At 53.0% G+C, this 22,214-nt stretch overlaps 1 protein-coding gene across 3 annotated transcripts in view; it reads right to left on the bottom strand.

The window, feature by feature from the left end:
* The window catches only part of ANGPT4 (angiopoietin 4), a 40,128-nt gene that overhangs the window by 3,729 nt on the left and 14,185 nt on the right, over window positions 1-22,214 (bottom strand). The window contains exons 1-7 of one of the 3 annotated variants that reach the window (XM_065566276.1): window positions 9,738-9,805; window positions 9,209-9,364; window positions 8,232-8,353; window positions 5,793-6,025; window positions 3,369-3,484; window positions 2,884-2,985; window positions 1,871-2,037 (exon numbers count right to left, since the gene is read on the bottom strand). In XM_065566276.1, coding sequence (XP_065422348.1) covers window positions 1,871-2,037; window positions 2,884-2,985; window positions 3,369-3,484; window positions 5,793-6,025; window positions 8,232-8,353; window positions 9,209-9,346 — 878 coding nt within the window. In that variant the 5' untranslated portion in view covers window positions 9,347-9,364; window positions 9,738-9,805. Of the gene's footprint in view, window positions 1-1,870; window positions 2,038-2,883; window positions 2,986-3,368; window positions 3,485-5,792; window positions 6,026-7,470; window positions 7,609-8,231; window positions 8,354-9,208; window positions 9,365-9,737; window positions 9,806-22,214 lie in introns of those variants that run through there. The other 2 variants (XM_005304910.4, XM_065566277.1) reach the window with 2 other exon arrangements.

Raw genomic sequence — 22,214 nt, 5'->3', positions numbered from 1 at the left:
TGAACCATTGGAGCACTTGACCGAAGGGGTGTGTGTGTGTGTGGGATTCTCTGTCCCTGGCAGATTGGATGTTTTTCCGCAAGCTCTGCGATGGGAGCGATTGTGGGGACGTTGCCTGGCCTGTGTTATGCAGGAGGGCAGAGGAGATGATCACAGTGTCCCCTTCTGGCCTTGGATTTAGGAATCGTCGTCTTCACTCCCGGTCCTAACCTGCTGCGCAGGGTTCAGGGGGTGGGGTTTGATGGTGGGCAAAGCAATCGCTCTGCACCTACATCGCTCAGCTGCCTTGCCACCTGCCTTTGACCCCCTCTGGTGACAGGCGTTCCAGAATCGCAAAGTACTGCTGTTCTAATGGGCAAGCTCAGGTGAGTATTCTCTGCTGCTGTTTGCAGAAGTGGAGACGGCGACAGTCACAAGGGAAGAGAGCTGATGGGCACATACAATCCCCCCGAGCTGCCCCCCCCCCATTCTGTATCTTTAGTCGATTGTGTTTGGAATGCGCCTGCGCTGTGATCCAGGTACCCCGATGGACCCACCCATGACCAGAGCTGCATAGCCCGGGGCAACCTCTATCCCTCATTGCAGCTGGATAGTATTAGGACAATTAAAGGCTTAGGAGTTACGCTAGGTAGGGTCACATTTTGAGGGAGGTTAGGATCCAGGCAGCGCTCAGCTCTGAAGCAGGGATCCCCAGAAACAAACCACAGACCTGGAGGCCCTCTTCAGCAGGGGCTGGGCTAGCTGGATTTGTGTCTCATCTTCACACTTACTACAACTTTACTGTTCTGCTGGGGCCATTTTCATAATAGGGGGTTTGGAGAGAGGCAGCCAGGGGCTTGTCCTCAGTTTCCCCTAGACAGGGAGGGAACTATGAGACTCCCAGAGTTGGTCAGCTCCCCACCAGGACCGTCAAAGGGCACCTGCTCTCTTTCTCACTTTGCTTTCCCCACAACGCTTCAGTGAAAACCCACAAAGCCTCAGCACTGTATTGATTTATAAGCTGAGCGTTAAAGGTTGCCATTGTTCATGACGTGATAGTGGTTCTGGAGCAGCACGTCAGTTGTATTTGCTTTCTTGCTTTCGTTAGATTTTCTTGCAGTGAGGCTTTTATTTTCGCACACACATTTGTTCTCTTTTGCAAGCGCAGTTACAACAATTGTGTGCCCAAAACTGGCAGCTGCTTATGCAAACAGTCGCTTATTGCTTGATCCTGGGAGGTGCTCCGAGCACTTTGACTTCCGTTGAAGGCCCTGGGAGTTTCAGGTACTCAGCACCTTGCAGGATTGAACTCTAAAACGCAGCTGTGCAAGTAGTGACCACAATTACACCTGGAAAAGTACATGTGCAACTAACTGCACACGTGGCTCAGGCCTCGGGGTATGCAAATGTGGCTTTTTGCAAAAAAGCAAGAAAAAGAAATTTTTTCCTAATGCAATTTTATGCATTTTTTTTCCTTCAAGAAAATTTATTTTGGTTTTCAAAAGGAGAAAAAATGACAATGTAGCAACATTTCTGACCACACAGAAAAATCACTGCAAAATTGCCACAAATTGGCAAAATAACAGTGAATGCACAACATTTCATTCTGCAGCCACTTCGATTCAGAGGCTGCGGAGATGAACAGCTTGGTAAAGCAGGTGGAATGCAAAACCCTAGAAACATCACTCCCAATGTACTGGTTCCTTGCCCAGCTGTGCTCTCTAGCCCAGCCTCTTCCACGAACGTTGGGGGACCACCAGCTGGTGCTGTGATTTCGGCTTGAGTAGGATTCACATCGATCCCAGGATGGCACTGGGGGAGTTTCCTTGTCTAAGTGGGGTTTGAAGAAAGACCCAAGGGAACGTTTCATTGGTCAAGGTCCATATCCCACCTGTAAAGATGACGCTCGCTGCCCAGCTGGAACGTCTCATAATGGGCGTAGGCCTGGTTTCCTTCCCAGTCCAGGAGCTCCACTCTCAGCGAGTAGGAAGCCTGGTTTGTCAGGAGATGCACAGCTTCGTTCCCCAGCCAGTACTCCCCGGCAGGGTCTCCAAAGCCCTGGGGAAGAGGAGAGCCAACAGTGGGGAGGATTTAGACTGTGTCCCTGGGCTATGCAATGTCCGTTGTGGTCAGCAAAGGGAGGAGGCAAAACTCCATCAGGTTTAGAAATACCGGAGTAAATTCTGCCCTCAGTTACAGCCCTGCGTCCCCAGTGAAGTCACAGGGCTGCATGGGAGTAACTGGCCCGTTTATCGACCCTTGCTAATCCAGCACGGAGCTGGGAGAAATGTTTCAAATTTCAACGTTTTGATGAAATTTCCGAATTCAGGGGGGAAATGGGGAAATGTTGACATGTTTGCAAAATTCCCCTCTGTCATCCTGTCTAGAGCTGGAGTCTTCTCTCTCCTTTTACCCTGGCAGCCAGGTCTTTCCATTCACCTCTGCCCACCAGCTCTTCTCTGCCTGGCCCTGGGACTCCTATCTCCAAACCCGCCCCCCAGAGGTCTGTGGTCCTTTCCTGCTACAGCTCTCTGGACTCTAGATGGCAGAGCCGCGAGACCTGACGTGGGTCATGGAACTTGCCCCCCTGCAAGCTGCAGAACGCTGCCCTGCCACATCCGTCTCAACTACTGTCTTGTGTCCTCTCCTTGTGCATGTGCTCAGTGGTGAGGCCGCCTTCCCGGGAGTTGATTGCATTGCCTATTGGTTACACGGTTAGGTTTTCTTCCCACTGGGTCTGTTCTTGCCTAAACGGAAGGGAGCTCTTTAGTTCCACCCAGTGCATGCCTGACGTCCAAGTGTCCCATCGCTGCACGACCCCCCCCTCCCTCGCCCCCGGGGTTGTCAGCGGGTCAGTGATTGAACAAGCCGGGGAGTGGGGGGGGGGGCAGGATGAGGTCAGACCTGTTTGTATTCTTTCCACTTCCTCTGGAAATTCACGCTGCCATTGGCTCGGCGCTGTATCACCGTCCACCCGCCTCTGTCTGTCTCCATATCACAGAACACCTGCAGAGGACGCAAACCGCCAGTGCTGCAGGGGAGGGAGCCTGGGGTGGAGCGGCACAGACTGGTTGTACTGTGCAGGGAGGGAGTCAGGCCAACACAGGTCTTGTGGCTACGGCGTGGTGGGGCCACGTTCCCGCTGACAGGGTGTTTTGCGAGTCAGGACTGAGATGCATTGAGCAGACTTCCCGAGGACCAAGAAGTGGCCTTGCTTTGGAGAGCCCCAGTACTGACACACGAGGGCTGGCGTGGGAGAGGACTGAGGAGCAATGGCATGGCGGCAGGTAGGGAAGATTGGCAGACTTGCCTTTGACAGGGCCCATCTCGCTCGTTCTTGGGCGCTAAGGTCCATTTCAGTGCAAGGCCTGAGCCTGTCAGTCACTCACCTTCCTGGGTTCCGTCATGTTGGTGACGTGGAGGGTGTAAACCCCGCTGGCGTTAAACCCGGCTCGGCGGGTCTGAGCACAGTCCTGGGACACCTGCTCTTCCTTCGCGAGGGGAGCTGGCAAGGCAAACAAAAGCAGCAGCGAGTGAGCTGCAAGTGTCTGTGATGGGTTCTGATCTCCTGGGCTTAGGGTAAGGAACAGAGCGAGAGGGATTCTCCGTCTATTTCATGCCCTGAGCACAAGCCCGGGAGCCAGGAACACCCCAGATTGTTCTTTTATTTGTATGTTAATAATTTGTCACCAATATTCTCTATTAATCGCCCCTTCAAAGCCTCCCGGGCCCCTCACAGTTGCAACCCAAACCTTCTTAGTCACCAAACAGCTGCTACAAGAGTAAAAACACCTTTAAAAGGAACCAAGATCCGATACAGGGGAAGGACAGGGGCTAGGAGGGTGTCTGTATAATACACAAGGAGCCGATGGCTTCATCCCCCACAGCATTGTACCCCGGGGGCCATTTGCACTAGGAGAAAGATGCTTCCAAATCCGACTGGCGGCATTTGACATTCCACGTCACCTCCGTGTGCGTGACAGCGCAGGGGGCAATGGGGAATCAGGCCTCAGCCAGGTGCAGACTCAAAACCAGCTTCAGGAAGAACCATTCAAAGGTGCTGTCTACATGCAGGGAGGTCGAAGGTCAAGAGAATGACCCTCCGCCCTAGGTTCCATTGCAGCTAAGGTGCTGTCCCCTGCTGCCCTACGATGCATCAGTGGGGTCTGGCTGGATGGCATCTGAGCTACAAGCAGATGCTGCCTTCCTAGCGTCCGTCTCCATGCTCGCAGCAGGCAGACTCCGAGCTGCGTTCCTCTGCCGCGCTGACTCCCCGGCCAAGACAAGGGCTGGAGTCAGACTCGGTTCACTTAGAGCGTTAGGAGCCAACGATCCCTCCCGGGGGAGCCAAGATAACGTGAAGTTATTTCTTTTGTAATGACTGGAAAATAGAAAGTGTCGTTTGATTGCTTGGCTCCATCTCAGGAAAAGCCAGCGTGCTTCAAAAATAAATAGGATGAAATCTTAACAGCCCTTTCCCCATAAAACCATCTTATGGCATTAGCGTCTTGGCTGCGACTCTGTCAAAACACTGAAGCCCATTGGTGCAATTTTTACTGCCTCGCTGCAAAGGGGGCAGGAGCTACAAGCGTCGATCCTGCAAGATGCAGAGTGCTCCCGCCGAGGGCAACGGGTGCTGAGTGCAGGCAGGATCTCCTGCATCGTGCAGGAGCAGGCTCTTGGAGACCAGATAAAAGAAGCATGAAAGCAAGTGTGTTAGAAGGAACGTTCATGGCCTTAAAGTGCGCATGCTTCCTTGAATGCCCCTTTGCACTGCCAGAGGGACTGGAGGGACAGGAGCCCTAGTGTAAGTGAGAATTGGGCCCCCTGTAGCACTGTGGATTTGCTCTGGGTGGTTGGTTGTTGCTCTTTTCTCCTTGGGATAGATGTTTGTGGGTCTAATTGATTCTCTTTCTTTCTTTCGTGGTCTCTTTGTACATCTAGGTGAGCACAATGTCTGTGCCACCTCGGGGTCACAGATCCCCAGACTAAGCTTGAGGATTTAACGTGGGTGCGGAAAGGGACGACACAGAACAACATGGATTAGTGCAAAAACTTTTCGCTGTTGGAATCTTGGGCACTGGATTGCTCTGTGCCACATGTGGACATATTTAAAGCAAACCCTGATAGTTCAGAGCAGCTTTCTGTCTGTCCGATTGATCGATCGATTGATTGATTGAAATCTATGGCACTTCTAATATAACCCTACCGTAATTATTAGAAAGGGCCCCTAACTCCACGGAAGTTGGGATCTAGATTCAGGTTTAAATCTGAGCATCTCAGCTTGCTTGCCCTGCTGTCATGGGATGAGCCGAAACCTTGGTCCCTGGCTTTTCCATCAGCCGCTGCCTGGGGTGCATTGTTCTGAGACCAGGCGGAAGGTGGTGCTGGACAGACAGAATGTCGAGCAAGGCAGGGGTAGGGGTAGCAGAGAGAGGACATTTTCCAGGTTTCTAACCCAGCTTCTCTGAACACCTACCGTCACTAAGCAGTTTGAATCGAGCGGTCTAGCCATCAGTTCTACTGGCACTGCTGTGGGGAAGCTCTCACTGCTGCATGAACGGGGCGCTGGTCAGAGGAACATCACAGGGCGGGGTCCCACCTAACACAGGACGCTAGTGTGGGGAAGTTTGCACTCCGTGTTCTAGCTCCTACTGACCGGGAACGGGGCCGGTATCAGGGAGTTCCAAGGAGCGTTAGTTGCCCACAGAATCCGGGAGGGCTTTCTTCTCCAGTCAGTGACACCCTGGCTGAAGGCCAGGAGGTCTATGCAGCTCTGGCAAGCCCAGCGCACTCCTGTGGGATGAGCTCACCTTTGCCCTGCGAGACCAGCTGGACCAGGCTCTGGACTGACTCGAGGAGCTGCAGCTGCTGCCGCTGGAGCAGGCTGGTGTTGCTGTTGGCAGCGTGGAGGGACTTCTCCAGGTCCTCAATCGTGTGGCTCTGGTGGCTCACTAGGTGCTGCAGCTTCTCCTTCTCTGTGCGGATCCCTTCCAGCTCTGTCTGGTGCTTGGTCTCCATCTCCAGCACCCGCGTCTCTAGGACACTGCAAAGGGACAGGCCGAGAGAGACAGGGTGAGGTGCTTGCCTGGGGGACCGCACGAGCCACACAACACTCAGGTTAATCGTCAGACAGCTGCTAGGGCCTGGGACAAAGCCCACTGACATTCATTGGAGGCTTTTCATTGACTTCAAATGGTTTTGGCTCAAGCTGTTACTGAGGTTCTCTGTGTGGTTTGTGGGGCACCCCAGAGGCTATGATGGTCTTTCATGAACATGACCATGGGGGGGGGCGAGGCTGCTTTATCATGGGAGCTGGAGGCAGTTCTTCATCCCACTAAACCATTCCTGATCTCCCGCTGAACTCAGCCAAGTGCCTCCCTCTTCCTGTAAACCAGTGGAGAGAGGATATTCAACTGAGCTTGTGCTACTAAAGAGAACTCCCGATCTCCATGGGTTGGGTGGACATGGAAATAGCTGCTGAACTTTCGGCTAGCCAAGGCAGAAGTTCCAAGGTTGCATTTGTAAAATAGTGCATCCAGGAGTTAGTGCTCTGGCTTCCCACAAACAGGTTGTCTGTGCAAATAGATACGTGCACCCTCCGAATGTGGTAGATGAGTGTCCAGCTAGCTAATATGCCTGGCTAAAGGTCCACCTGTGGGTGCATTTTTTCCTGGTCATGTCAAAAAATGTGTCTCTAATCCTTGTTCATTAGCCTGTGCAGAGAACGATCACACATCATCCGATCTCACATCATGTTACCTGACCTGAGCCGGCGCTGGAAAGACACAAAGCGGCGGCAGGAAGTGAGCAGCCTTGAGAATGCCAGCGAGTGAAAGGGCTGATATTTGGCCTGGGAGTTGCTGTTGTAGCCCCAAATCATGGTCTTATTCCCAGGGCTCCTGCCCAGAAATCTCTGCCTCCTGCTTTGCCCATGGAAATGTACCACCGAGGAGTAGTGACTGGACTAGCTCACCTGGATTAATCAGTCGTGGTGACTCATTTCATTGATCTGGATTCAAACTATTCAGACCAACCTGCCAGAGGTGATGAACAAAGTACAAAAACCTGGCCCCCTAGGTCATTTTCCATAGGCTGTAATTTTCCGCAGGGTTTAAAACGGACAGCAGTACACCGAGGGAGCTGGCCAGCATTTGGCTTGTTTGATAACATGCGCAGTGGGTGCATTTAAAAAGTTCATTCCGGTTTTAAAGCTATTCCCCACCCCAGTGATATTTGCTGTCTTTAAAGCCGGGAATATGGCTAGAACCCACCCAGGCTGCCTCTGGGGATCTGTAGGGAGCTTCTGCCTGGCTTCGCCCCGCCCGCTCTGGGATAGCTATTCTGCTGGGGGCAGGTTTTCAAAGGCCCAAAGGGCAGCGGGGCCCGACTCCCATTGGAAGTGCCTGGGAAATGGGTGCCTAATGCTCACGTAGCTTGCAAATCTCCCCTCTAGTGACCTTGTTAGTGCCACCAGCCCCCAGTTCTCACCCTTGTTCATTGATGATTCGGGCTGCGGGGACGATAGGCCCACCGACCCCCGGCTCCAGGACAGGGCTAAAGTCCTGACAACAGCTGGGCCTTTCTCACACGGAAAGGAGACAGCAGAGAGCCCCAGCTCCGTTAGCATGAACCGACCCTCGCTCTGGAGCTCGGTGGTTCTGGCAGGGATTCGGCGGCGGCGGCAGCAGCAGATGAAGATGAGACGGCTCCACCAGCGACTGCAGCCCCCCTTCTGCAGCAGCCCTGGCGCCCAGCCCACCCTGAGAGACTGTCCGGGAGCGAGCCAAGAGCAAACAATCCAAAGCCCAGAGAAGGGAGCGAGGCACCTAACACGGGTAACCATTGCGGTTTCCAGCCCACCGTGTGCATCAGCTGGGCGCTCAGAGCCCCGGGAAAGCAAAGAAGCAGTGACATCAAACAGGAGTCAGCACCTGGGAGCATGTGGAGCACGCAAGGGGCCATGGTGGGGTGTGACCCTGAGCAGGGGAAGAGAGAGACAGACCAACAGGAGCTGCATGAGGTACTGGGACACGGTAGCCGCCTGGGGCAGGTTCCCACACGGTCCTGAAAAGAATTGTACCCTGACAGAGGTCACCATAAAAAGTCAGCGTTTACCCCTGGGGCCAGGAGAGCTGCTGCTGATTAAAAGACCCTCCTTCCTCACCGTCCTTTTAAACATCTTAAAGAGACAAGAATCGGGCAAGCGAACCGAAGTGACGCCTCAGCGGGGCCGAGGCTGAGCACCCTACTTGTTCATGTGCTGCAGCTTGCGAATTTCAGTCGTCTGCAGCAGCAGCTGCTTCTCCAGCTTGTTGGTGGACAGGGAATTCTCCAGCAGTTGGATCTCGATGCGTGCGGTTTGGTTCAGAACCTGTCCGAGGAGCAGTTGGGAAGAATAATGAGTGGGCTCCCCCTTCGGTCTCCCAAATGCTCCCTCCTTCCCCCCACTTTAACCTGCCTTGATTTTTCAGCCGCATTACCAGCCCCGGCATGATATTTCCCCACTGATGCACTACACCAGCTCCAAGGGAAACCAGTTTAGATGGAGCATCTATTCAAGCCAATAGAATGTCCTACCATCCATACTGGCCACACTGGAGGAGAGCGTATCCTGGTCTTTCCAACACAACAGGCCATAGGAGTAATAGGGAGCGGAGATTGATTGGACAAATTATGTGATCCCTGTTGGTCACGCTAGCCTAAAAACTTCGCACTCAAAATCCATGGTCTCTGCTTCTTTTACATGGACCACATCAACTCCATGAGTGGGACTGTCAGAACCCTGTGGGGGGCGTTGGGTGTCCCCTTCTCATTCATTTTCATGGGGATTGAGCAGCCAAATCCCTTCAGAAATCTCAGCCCACCCCTAAAGCACGTGAGCCAAGAGTTCTTTGCGACTGAGCTGCCCTGTTGGCCATCCGAGTCCTGCACGCTGCAGCCATGCGAGCCACATGTCATGGCTTGCACTTCGCCCCCACCCTTTATCTAAGCAGCCCAAAGCTCTTTACAAATGTGACTGAACTAAGACGGGAGAAATAGCATCCCTCTTTTACAGGTAGGGAAAGTGAGGCAGGAGGTGATGGGATCGCCCAAGGCCAATCACGCAGGGAGTCAGTGGGAGAGCTGGATTAGAACCCAGGCCTCCTGGCTCCCAGCCCCGTGTCTCCCTCAGGGCAGCCATGTGTGTATCTATTATGAGCCATTTCCCAGAATGCTCCTGCTGTACCTGCGCTTCCACAACCGTCAGTTTCCTGCTCTGCTCCGCCGTTTGGTTCAAGAGGTTGGTACCAATCTCCAGCATGGTGGCTGTTTGGTTCTGAGCGACGTTCTGCTGGATCCGGACCATCTCCGACTTCACGTTCATCTGCACGTAGCTCTCCAGCTAGACCGGGGGCGTGGGGGGGAAACAGTCTGTTATTATTACATAGTATCAGAGCTCTCCTTATCCCCAGCCCAGCTTGACACAGACACTCCCTCTCTTCATTCCATGGCAGCAACGTTTCCCTCCCTCTGGTGAAATCACTCCCAGCCCCGTGAAACACCTTCGACTCCCTGCCATCCAGCTGGTGTTAAGCCAGCCCTGGTGCTACTCCTCAGAATGGTGCCTTGGGGAGGAGAGAACATGGGGCTGTCACAAGCATTTCACCCTGGCATAAACTCGCTTTGCCCTGTGATGTTTATCAGGAGGACAGTGTGTCCTGGCCGCAGCCTGGCCTACTGGCATGAGGAGGTCCCCTTGGAAAAATTAATCTCACCAAGATACTTTGGCTCAGGAATTGTTGGAGACTTGCTGTGTCCTTAAGATCTCTCTCTCCCCCGCTCCCCTCACTACTCTGAGTGATGAAGAAGGGCCCCTTCTCTGTGCTAAGGAGGGAATGTGCACTTGTGATCACAGATCTACCCTCCCCCGTGCTCGCACTCTGCAATAGCCTGGTGACACACTGGAAGTCTCGGCTCTTCCATGACTTTGGAACATTGGTAACGGGTTTCGATGGATGCAGGATCAGACGTGCTGAGGGTCTGGGGCCGTCCTCGGCTTCATCTGGCAGAGTGGGCACTCGGCACGTCTGTAGCTCAGGCCCCCACAAACCAACGTCAGGTGTGTGAAACTCACATAGGGCAGCCCCTCCGCAGCACAGCTCCACTGAAATTCATACAGCTTACGCTGATTTACCCTAGCTGAGGGCCCGGCCCAGTGCCGACCAGCCTGTGGAAAACTGGAAGCACAAGAGCGATGGCATTCTCCGGGAGATGTCCGATTCCCTGTGCTCGCCCTTGCCCCATCCTGGCCTCGCGTGATGGTGGTGCAGAGTCCTGCCACTACTGCGGCCTCACGCCACGTCAGCCCTGCTTCTCGGAGTGCAAGTTGGGCAATACGGAAACGTGAGTTGAAAACAAAAGTCCACTTATGCAAATGCATCCCCAGGAGTTCTTGGAAAGAAAGCTGGATACATGTTCACGAGGCGTTGAGACCCAGGCCTGGGTAGCCACCTACAGTGATTCTGGGCTCTCCGAAGCGGCTCATATTTGGCCCCCATGTAAATGGTAGGCTTGCTTGGCCATGCTGGAACCCTGAGAGAGAAGCTGGAAAACAGGAACCCTAGCGCCACAAAGGCCTGACGACGGACAATGCTCGTCACATGGATTATGTTTTAACTCTCATGATTGGGGGCGGGGAGGGGCTGACTCACCATATTGGAACATTTGGGGTTGGCAATACGGAGCGACCACTTCACCAACCCTACCGAGGAAGGGCCGCTGTCTCTGTAGGGCTGGGTGGGGATTTCAGCCCTCAAAGCTCCCACGCTGCTCCATCAGCAGTCTCCACACCTGGATTGTTCAACACCGTGAATGTATGGCCTTACCCTACACAGGTCTTGTTTGTTTCATTATTTTATCTTTTCAACACGGCCCCGGGGAGAAGGGTTTATTTCCAGGCTGTCTAACGATATTTCAGTGGTTCCCCTTCCTGTTCCACCACCAAGTTTTTAAAAAAAACGCAGCGTGTGTGTGTGTGTGTGTGTGAGAGAGAGAGGGAGAGAAAAAAAAAGAGATCCAATTTTAAAGCATTGCATCCGGCTGCATGGGAATGGGGCTGGCTCACAGCAGGACTGCACTGATCCCTCGGGAATAGCATGGACTGGCCTCCCGGCATGCCTCTGCGTGTGTGTGTTAAACGCAGCGTCTGTAGGTAGAGGGGGTTCCTGAAGAGAGCTGGGAAAACAGGGGGTCACCCAGCATACAAAGAAAAGGCAGGTTTCCCAGGGCACAGATGAGCAGAAGCTCTGGAATTTTACCTCCCCCCTTTTGTTTTTGTCTTTTGCTGACTGTGCCCAGCTCCGACAGGACCAACTCTGCTGGCTTAGTTCTGCGGCGGTGCCCCCGCTGGTGTTCACGTGTGTGGACAGAGAAGCAGCGTGGGCTAGTGGCTCCAGCCCTGGCGTGGGACTCGGATCCCACGGGTCTATCCTGGCTGACCTTGGACAAGTCTCTTCCCCCATAGGCAGGTCTACACAGCCAGCAGTAAGCCGGGCCGACAGGCTCGGGCGACTGCAGTAAAGACGGCGGTGTAGATGTCACAGCTCAGGGCCTGGAGTCCCGCTCCCTCCCCGGGCTTCAGAGCCGTAACATTTACACAGCTGGTGGTAGTGCGGGAGCCCAGTCTGTCGACCCAGGCTCTGAGACTGCCACTTGCTGTGTAGACGTACTGAATGGGTCCCTGCTGCACCACCCACACATTGTCCGTCTCGTGTATGCCGGGTCTGAGCTCTTTGCCGACGAGGACTTCTCTCTTACTCTGTGTATGCACAGCACCAGGGCTTAAATTCTCACCGAGTATTTCCCGGAGTGTCGGGGCTTCAGCCCGTGGGAGGCACCAGGACTCAGGCCTTCAGCCCCATGGGAGGCACCAGGGTTTGGGGTTTCAGCCCCGAGGGAGGCGCCGAGGCTCTGGGCTTCTGCCCCACAAGGCACACTGGAGCTCCGCGGGTTTGAAAATATTTCCCGGGGCTCTGCTTCGGACAGCTCCGGCTGAATTTAAGCCCTAGACAGCACCTAGCAGAGTGGGGCGCAGATCTTGGCTGGGGCTGCTAGCCACTCCCGTGATACAAATGCTAATAATGGGGGAGGATCGGTGAGACGCCAGCCTAAGGGCTCCCTGTGGCTAACCTGGCACCCAAGGGCCTCGATGACCTTTGCTGAAACACGGCGCCTGGTAGACATGTGGAAGAGACGGGCTTACTGAGACATTGGCTTTTGCCCCCACTCTGGGCTCTGCTCCCTGGATCACCACGGTTTAAATTACCAGCAAACCAGGGCTGGACACACACTTTCTTTATTTGGGGCGAGGAGGTTGGTATATTTTATTTTTGTCTCCCTGCCAACGGAGCGTGGAATGTTTTGTTTATATTGCTCGTTCTCCTCCACTGACGGGCTGAGAACAAGAGAAGACAATGGTACAGCTGGAGCTCGGAGATGCGGTTCAGACTGTTCCCGCTGCCGTTCACCCTTTCGTTTCCAGTTTGAGCTGAAGTGCTGGATTTTGCCTTAAATTACCAAGGAGATTTTGGGGCTTTTTTCAAGGAGATTCTCTGTAGGTGTTGGGAGGTGCGAGGGAGTTACCCAGCTGGACCACCTTGCACTTATTTATATTTGGAAAAGTGTAAGAAATGGGATTGACCCTCGGCTTTCCCATCTTCATAGCGCAATGTACCAGCCACTCTGCCCTGGGCGACGAAGAAGAAGAAGACAGGAGAAGAAGTGGAAATGAGAAAAGGACACCTATGAAATCAAAGTGCTGGGAGCTGAGCTGACAGGCAGGGGATGGTAGAATCTCTCCCTGTCTAGCGTTTAGTGATTCTTGGCTCTTAGACACCTGTGACGGGGTGGTGTTGGCAGCTATAAATAGACCCCTCTGGGGATCCTGCAGCCTGGTCCCTTTTAACCCGCAGAACACAGGGGCTGGCTAGAGTCGAAGGGAGCTGGGCCGTCTGATTGGTTTGGAAGGACAGTGGGGATCACTGTCACCAGCAGGGAGGGTAAGGAGTTAAGGAGGTAATCAGCTGGCTAGCTGGGATAAAAGGCTGAGCGGGGCCGGGGGGGAGTGGGGGGAGTGGGGGGAAGGCCCCTTCTAACTGCTGCACTGTGCTTGGATCACCAGGCAGGACATAATAGTAAAGACGCTTAGTGAGGGTGCCCTGGCGGAGTATGTGCTGGGAAATCACCAGGGGGACTGACCAGGCAGGGTTTCCAGGGCCGGAGGGGAGTACTACACCCAGGGGTGCATTCGACATGCCGGTCACTGGGGGTTTCAAAGTCGTCTAAGGGGATTAGGTAGCCACGTTCCATTGAAATCCAATGAGATTTGGGGACCCAACTCCCTTGGGTTCCTTTAAAAATCCCACTGATGTAGATACAGCAGATGTGGGAGGTCAATAGATAATAGACCGTTAGAACTGATCTAGGAGGTCAAGAGGTAACGCACCGTTAGAGCCAGCTGCTATGCAACAAGCGCCAGCACTATTAGGAATTATTTGTTGTTCGTATTACAGTAGCATCTAAAGTCCTGACTCAGGGATCAGGGCCCCATTTTGCTGGATGCTGTTAAGTCTGAAGAGAGAAGCCAAACAAACCGATATAGACGGGCTCTAGAAATGACCAGGCGCAATCTGTGCTACATCTCAATGGGGAGAAGCTGCCGGTTACATTTCCCCAACCCGCTTGTCCCGTTCTTTAATCAAGCCAGCCCCATTCTTCTCCTCCCGGAGCATGTGCCCCAAGCAGGCCAAAGTGCCCTCCATTCACCCGCCCTCCAGGCTGGAGTTTTTCTGTCCCCGCCTCCCCACCGTCTGTGCTCCGTGGGTTAAGCAGATGCAGAGTGGCAGACCCTCGCTATTGCACTCGGCTCCAGTGCCACGCCCTAGCGAGCCAGACTGAGCCAAGTCCCCGATGGCGTCACTGTTTTGCAGCGTGTACCCTGCAGCCCCGGTTCTGGTGCAGGGGGGAACAGCGACTCTCCAGGAGGGGAGCCGCTGTGCTTGCATCTCACTGGTGACTGATCTATTTGGGGAAAATCAAACAAACGGAAATCACTCTGGGAACAGCTGGGAAATGTCTCTTTTTAGCCACTCAAGATCAGGTGACACCAGCCCCGCAGGCATTGGATGGTCTTTGCCAATGTAAAATAAATATGTCGGTTCTCTAAAGGGACCCCTTGGCCTCACTGGATAGAAGATACTAAACACTTGCTGTGAAATCCTGGCCCCACTGAAGTCAATGGCAACCCTCCCCCCCATTGAATCAATGGGGCCAGGGTTTCACCCAGGATGGTTTGCTTTGTGTCTCAGTGAGGTGGGAGCAGAGGCAGGATTCACAGTTGGCCGGGGGCTGGGAACATGGAAGGCAGAAATGGAAAAGCCCTGATTGGGCCAACGTCACAGAAGCGGACACTAAATCTGGGCACCTGAATCCTCGCCGAACAATGGCAGCTGGGCGGAGAGACACAGAACTGAGCGGGCGGCCTCTGAGCCAAGTTCATTTATTATCTGCATATGCAAATCAAGCAGCTAGCCACCTCACACTCTGTTTTGGAAACACGAACTCGGGGCTGTTTTGTCAGCTATCTCACTTCTCGATAGTGCAGGACGTTCCCTACAGAATGTCTCCTCTTGCTCTTTCAAATCAACTTCCACCCCCTTCCCCGGGAGACCATTCTACGAGCCAAGGGCTTGTCTAGACCAGGGAAGTTGGCACCCGTGTTAGCAGCGTTGTTATATTTGGGCCAACCCCTAATGGGGAGACCCTGCCCAGGGGCAATTGGAGCGTTTGCTGGTGTGACTTGTAACTAGATTGGTGTCCCTAGCCCAGTGTGAGTAAACCCAAGCTAGACAGGGCTAATACACCTCATTCCAGTTCATTTCACTCTAGTTCAGTCCTGTATAAACCACTGGAGCTCGTCATACTAAGCACACACATGTGTATGTGCGTCATCCTGTGAATGGATGAAATATACACGTCTCCATGCGTGTTTGACGTGTTTCCATACATGTTCATCTCCATGTGAGTTTCGGAGTCATTCCCAGCTCTCTAGCTGGCTATGGGCCGAGGAAGGGAGTGTGGAAAGTTCATATGCAGAATGTTTGCCCTGCTGGCCAGCACTGTCACAGATCTCTTAATCCCCTTGTAAAGAAGCTCATTTATCCTGAACAGCTGTACATGATCCAGCCAGGAACGAGGGTGCAGCCACATCTCTGATGCCTGCACAATTCCTTTGTGGGGATCTGTTTAAAGCTGGGAAGAAGCGTGGAGTTTGCGCTACAAATAAAAATCAGATGCTACTTCCTCTTTCCTAATCCATTGGGGAAATGCCTCTCCCCAATGCTTTCTATTCTGAGGAGGATTTCACATGAGGTTTCCATTCAAATGAATTCCAGGGTGCACGTTTTGAGCAGGGACGTGATCAGAAACGGCACATCAAACATAAAGTTGCTAGGCCAAAGGGAAGGCGAAATCGGAAATGTGTTCGACCCAGCTGTGGTCACAGAGCTGGGAATTTTACCCTGGTGTGAAAGGAATCCAAGCTCATGAAAAAGGCAAAGGGAATTCTCTTGGGAGAGAGCCAGATTTGCAAAGTCACACAGACAGGATAGCCTGGGGGACTAGCAGGCTACGGTATTGTGAAGGAATCTCCCATTGGTTCTGTAGAGCAGAGCTGCTGAGGACAGTCAAGGCTCTGGAAGGTGGGCTGGCCTTTAGGTATCCTGAGCCCAGTCCCTGGATGGCTTTGAAAATCAGGCCCGAGCACTGAAACCTGACTTGGAGTTTAATAGGGAACCAGCCGAGTGAGCCCCCTCCAAGGGTGAGAGAAGTTCGGGAGCCCAGTCGTATTGTCGAGGATACGACCAGCGGGCACATTCTGCAGCAGATGCAGATCTGTCCGGGCGGCTGCTTTCAAGCCAAGTCTCACAGCATTGCAATACCTAAGCCTGGCGGTAATGAACATGTGTATGACTGAGACCCTGTCATCATCCCACAGGCCAGCGTGCAAGCTCCCAGCTAGCCACAGATGGCACAAAGCGCCTGGCAGCCAATGCTATGGGAGAGTCCTGAGCCCAAAGGGACCCCTACGCTGCAGGATTCTTTGAAAACTTGGGGACAGATGACCGAGGCTGGAGGAGATCTGGTGGCAGCAAACTCTTTGAAATATTCCCCTCTGCCTATTAGCATAAGCCTCCATCGTGCTTGGGTTTAGCTTCCTCCAGCTCCTCCTCCTCCTCATCCATGGGGGATGTCCGCTGGGCATGGGGAAAACTGGGTGCTGGCGGATCAGCCCCACTTCCTCCTGTTCACGCGTCTCGTGGCAGAGCAAGGGCAGAGAGAAATTGAAAGTCGATGGGATTTATTTCGCTCGTCAGCTCTGTGCTTGTGCAGCGCCTGGCGCCGCGGGCCCCGGAGCACTACGGCAATGCAAACAATAAAGAAGAAGAATCCTGGGAGCTAGGTGCCAAACTCCCACCTGTGCTTTAGAAAATGTCCCCTGGACTCGTTGAATGGGAGTTTCCCCGGGACGCTGATCCTGCCTGGGTTGTTGCAGTTTGATGGGTGAAGCGCAGCATGTGTGGACCACAAGCCCTGCAGCGTAGTCAGCAGTCCCCTCCATCCTGGCGGAGTCTGAGCCAGGTTTTAGAACCGCTCCACCCTGCTGACTCTTGGAGGCAGAGGCTATGTTAACTAGTTTTCCAGCTGGATAGCTAGGAAGAATAAAAGTAAAAACTATTTCCCCTACTGTTACTCACACCTTCTTGTCAACTACTACAAATCTTTTTTTTCTGCTGCTGATAATAGCCCACCTTAACTGATTAGTCTCGTTAGAGTTGGTATGGCAACACCCATTTCTTCATGTCCTCTGTGTATATCTATCTTCCTACTGTATTTTCCACTGCATGCAGCTGTTGAAGTGGGCTGTAGCCCACGAAAGCTTATGCCCAAATAAATGTGTTAGTCTCTAAGGTGCCCCAAGGACTCCTCGTTGTTTTTGCTGATACAGACTCACACTTGCTGAAGAATACATGGTGAAGAATACATAACCGAGATCTGTCCTTTCTCTGCAGGGAGAGACTCCCTATGGTAGGTGGAGTTCAGGTGCTCAAATAAACTCTCTGGACTTCCTGAGTCCTCCAAACTGGCCTGGGAATGACCATGAGAACGGGCCCTGGTGAGTCGCCCGGCGCCAGTGAGAGAGTATCCTTCCTCGCAGTATTTCAACACTTCCACCTCTAGCCCTGGCTGCAACCCGGGAGTGAAATCCCAGAACTTTAATAGAGCGGGGTTGTTTCTAGTTCAGGTCTGGAAATGGCCAAAAGGTGGGTGGGAGAAGAGGGGGTCTTATTCCCCCGAATCAGCCCTCCTGTCCATACCACTGACTCATTGTGTGATCTTGGGCAAAGTCACCTGGCCATCTCCTGGCCCTGTCCACCAGGTGGGAAAAGGGAGGGACGCTAAGTGAACTCAGCTCTGCTGGGGAAGAATTACCCCAAAGGAATAGATGGGACTGGTAAGGAGTTGGTAACGGGCACTACACTGGCGCTTGCTGGACGGGAGAGGACAGGGCAGCTGCAGTGAGGGGAATATTCCTCTGTTTTGAGCCCTCTGCACTTGTTTTTACGTGAAGAAATATTGCTGGCAGCCACTCCAGCTCTTGGCTTTGTTTGCTGATATATCCCTCTGCAGATATTCATGACGGGGCTTTGGAATCCCGGGGTGGGGAAGCCTGGGGACACGAGCAAAGGGGTGTTTTGTTTTTGCAAAGGCTATTGAAATCCCAGAGCGATGTTAACTCGGGCCACTGGGACGCCCTCTCGGACCACTGCTTTTGGACAGGCGTCCCCAGGCTGCATACGTGCTAAGGGGGAAGAAGCTTCCTATAGCCAGGAAGCAAAGAGAAGCCGGAGAGCCATGTCTGGAAAACATTTAATGAAACTGAATGATTTCTGGAGAGAGTCCCTTCAACCACATCGTTAATCTTGTTGCTTCACAGGGCTAGGGAGTTTTTGGTTTGGGGTTTTGAATAAACAGCTATCTTAGCTGAAGTACAATACGTCCACATGGGAAAAGCCAGTGGGGCAGAAACAATGGCCGATTTCAGAGTGGGAAGTTGCGGGAGACCCTTGGCGTCTGCCCCGGCACGATTTTGGGGGAGATGGCAGCACACGTACTGGCTGGTGTCTATTTCAGGAGTCTGGGGAACACTCACTCAGTGAAGAGCCAACCGCCCAGAGGGGTAAACTCTGACCCTGGGCCCAGTTTGAAGCTTCGCTCCAGGGAGGAGCTGGGGAACCAGAAATGGGTATATGCCGCCACTCCAGGGAGGAGCTGGGGAACCAGAAATGGGTGTATGCCACCACTCCAGGGAGGAATGCCAACGTGCAGAACCAGCCCAGATGCTTTGGCAGAGGATGGAAGCGACCCCTTGCTCTAAGCAGGCAGCGTAGCAGTAACTGGCTAACGCAGTACGAGGCTTGACTCGGTCTCATTCAGATCTGGCTAGCTGCAGTTTTTCCCGTACAAAGAAATCTCGAGTAAAACCACAGAAGCAACATGTTCCTGTCTGCCCCCACTTTGCTGCTGACTGCCTGTTGCAAGGGGTGTAGGTAGTCAGGAATTGCATGATGCAATGCATGAAAAGGCTCTTCCGTGCACAGGCCAGAGGCGAGAAGACAGGAGAGAAACTGGCCCTGCAGGCTGAGATCCCTGCCTTTGAAAGCAGCTGGGGCATGCTGGCGGGCCCATGCACCAAAGCTCAGGGTTTTGCACCGAGTTCCTCTCTCCCCCAGTGGGAGGAGCTGGGTCCTTTAGCTCAGGGCTGAGGTCTGCCGGGGAGATGGTGTTAAGAAGGCGCGCACCGGGGTTCCCACAGCAACCAAACACTCTTGTGGTTTTTGTAAAGCAGTCTCTCTTGGAAGCAGAAATGTGATACCAATAGAATAAAAACCAGCAGGATCCAGTGGGCCGGGGAGCGAGGAAAACTATTGGACACTAGAGGTTGTACCGAATGGACTCCTCAAAAGTGGGTGTGCCTCACCTGGGCAGTGTAATTCCTTCCGGAGAGAGACGGAGCGGCTGCCCTTGAGCACTGCCAAGCACTTCCCAAGCCACCGGAGCGGGAGAGGCTCAGCTGCATCAGAATTTCAGACCCTCTCACTGATTTACAGCTGGCTGGAGAGAAGCCAGGGAGAGTGCAAAAGCGTAGGAGTGCGTTATCAGAACCTCCCTGGAGGCTCTGTCCACCCGAGCCAAAAAGATCTACTGTGCTTTGCCTGGAAGTCAGGCACTGTTTGTGCTGAGCTGGGCAGCAAGAAATTCTCACCAAAATACTCTTTGATAAGTAGGAGAGACACGAACCCCTTCCCGTAATGCTGCCTGTCAGCTGTGTGACTGCTTAAGAAGCAAGGCAGTGGCCCAGGAATTCATTTCAAAGGAATTACTTGTGGGGTAAGATGCAATTCAGTGTAAGAGGAGCTAGATCTGGCCTATAGATGGTATTGTACCAGTTCTGCTGGTCTTGGAAGAGGCCAGACGATGCGTGTGTGTGTATTGTCCATGACTGGTTTTCTACCTTTCTATCACTTTCCACTCTAGGATAAGAAGCAATCTGTGGTCTCTAAGCTCCTTACTGCTAGTGGAACAATCAAACTGCAAGAGCAGATTATAATGCACCTCTGTCCAAATGGTTGGACTTAGCCTGTGTGCATAAATCCCACCAACCGGGAAGGCCTATCTGAACCCCCCCCCTCCCCAGAACAAGCCAATGGAGTTTGAGTTCTACTACACGAGGGTCATCTAGTCATGTAGTCGAACCTTCTGATTGCATCAGAGCTTTCTCTTCTCTTCTCTTCTCTTCTCTTCTCTTCTCTTCTCTTGCTCCAGCCTGACTTTGTTTAGGCTGCGGTGAGTTAACGCACAGTGTCGTTGCCAATCACAGCTGGCTGAGGTGGGTGGGCACCAGCTGAAGAGTGCAGAGAAGTCTCATATGGCGAAGCTTCTGTCTATTTTCAGCAAGCTGCTCTGATGTGAGTAATGGCAGCTCTGCTGCCCCCAGTGCTCCATGTGGCATGGTTCCTGGCGCAGAGGGAATATTTCCTTCACTTTCCATAGATTCCCTGTAAGAGAATCTTTCATAGAAAATTCCCTTTTCCTGCGAAGGGCTCCCTTCCTTCCCGTAACACACCACAAACGGATCATGTGTTGGCATGTCAAACTGCTTTCCCTCTGCATGTGAGAAGGGTCAGAGGCAAGCTTAGTGACCAAGGGACCAGCAGTGATGGAGAAAGGAGCAGAGAAGAAAAAGGGAAAATAGTGAATGAATCCAAGAGTCTCATGTGCATGACAGCTGGATCTTTGTGTTTTGGGTCATCTCCTATTGATCCGTCCCAAGTGAGGTCATCACAGCTGGTTATGGTCGGAATAATTTTGATGTCCCAAGCCAAGGGTTATGAATGTAGGATCTGAAGCCAATTCTGGAACATCACTATCACTCCCAGTGAAAGAGTAGAGCAAACGGTGTACGGGAACTGACCAGGGCAGAAGGAAACAATGTGTGCAGCAAATGGTCTAGATTGGAAAGGGAAGTAGCGTCCCAGACAACCGTAATGGCGTAGCTGCCTCGGATACAAGACCAAGTGTGGTGGGCAAAGGGAATGATTCAAAGGGCCCAAATCCAGGCTGTTTTTCCCCAACCCAGGGTAAACATCAGCACGGAACTGCCATGATATAACAATGAAACACACTGATCACAATGAGTTAGAAAAGCCAAAGGATGGAGCCCAAACTGTGAAGACCATCAGAAGGCAGGTCTGAGCATTACGATAACTGCAGGGTTTATGGTGCAAGCCAAACAACACGGGGGTGGGGGTGGGGGGCCACCCAGCCCAGGAAGGCTTCACAGAGGAAGTGGTCTTGCAGGTGGGGAGTGGAAGGGGAACGAAGATGGGTGCTTGGCAGGTGGGGAGTGGAAGGGGAAGTTAGAGAAAACTGGCTTTTGATAACCATGATTATTACTTATCAATGCTATGAGTTAGGTTCATGGAGGGTAGGTCCATCAATAGCTATTAGCCAAGATGGTCAGGGATGAACCCTACGCTCTGGGTGTCCCTAAACCTCCAAATGCCAGAAGCTGGAACTGGACAACAGAGGATAGATCACTTTTAGATTCGCCTGGTCTGTTCATTCCCTTCGAAGCATTTGGCACTGGTCTATTGGACAATTGGTCTGCCCCAGTGTGGCTGCTCTTATGTTTTATGTTCTTGTGAACGTGCTTGGTGCTTAATTTTCCAGATTACAACTTAGATGGATACTTCAGAAGTTGTGCCTGTGGCACCCAAAGAGTTACAGGAGCCGGGTTCATGTAGCTGAACAAAACAATCCCCACCACGAGAAAGTGTGACTCAGAGTTAGTTGTATGCTGGCAGGTTGCTGCGTGTGCACTGGGGACAGGACCTAGAAGTTGTTGTTTACTCTTTTTAGAGCTCGGATTGGCGCCACGGGTGCGGAACCCGAGCTACTGGTTCCACTAGCCCTTCTTGTGTAAATCAGGAGTAACTCCTCCCAACGTCCATGGGCGCACAGGACACCAGAATCTGCCCTTAGGCTTGAGGGTTGCGCTGCAGACAAGGCAGACTTTGGAGTCCAAGCACACGCTCTGCCAAGATTCAGAACCTCAGAGAGAATTGCTGCTGGCCAGCCAAGAAACCAGACAATAAGCAGGGAAGGTCAAGCGGGAATGTGGGACAATGACGTTCTCCACCAGGATTCAGCGGAGCTGAAAGGGCTGAGGCAGCTGTGGGGTCAGAGACAGGGCACAGCCGAACTGGAAATGCCCAAAAGCTGCAAAGATGGGACAGGATGGCGCTGAGTGAGTTCCCTGGCTTGGCCGCTCTCGGGCCCCATTCTCCAGCCTGTTGCCCGAGGGGAGAACCAGGCACGGTTTGTTTTTCACTTGCCTTGAAGCAGCAAACGAGGCTGAGATGTCGTGGCTGGTGCCTCTGCAAATGCTCCCACGTCCTTTGCTGAAATGTACTTGGCCATTGTGTACAGCAAGTGACTGGAGCCCAGAGGAGCAGGATGGTTCCCCTCCGCCAGGGTGAAAGAACATTCGGGCTGTATTGGCACTAAGGAGCCCAGTACTCAAGGCCTAACCGTGAGCTAGCGGGGGCAGGGGGTGCAGGGAAGAGCATCCA

This window comes from Chrysemys picta, chromosome 13 (assembly GCF_011386835.1).
Source record: "Chrysemys picta bellii isolate R12L10 chromosome 13, ASM1138683v2, whole genome shotgun sequence".
Taxonomy (NCBI): Eukaryota; Metazoa; Chordata; order Testudines; family Emydidae; genus Chrysemys; species Chrysemys picta.
This window is presented reverse-complemented; position numbering and strand designations above follow the sequence as displayed.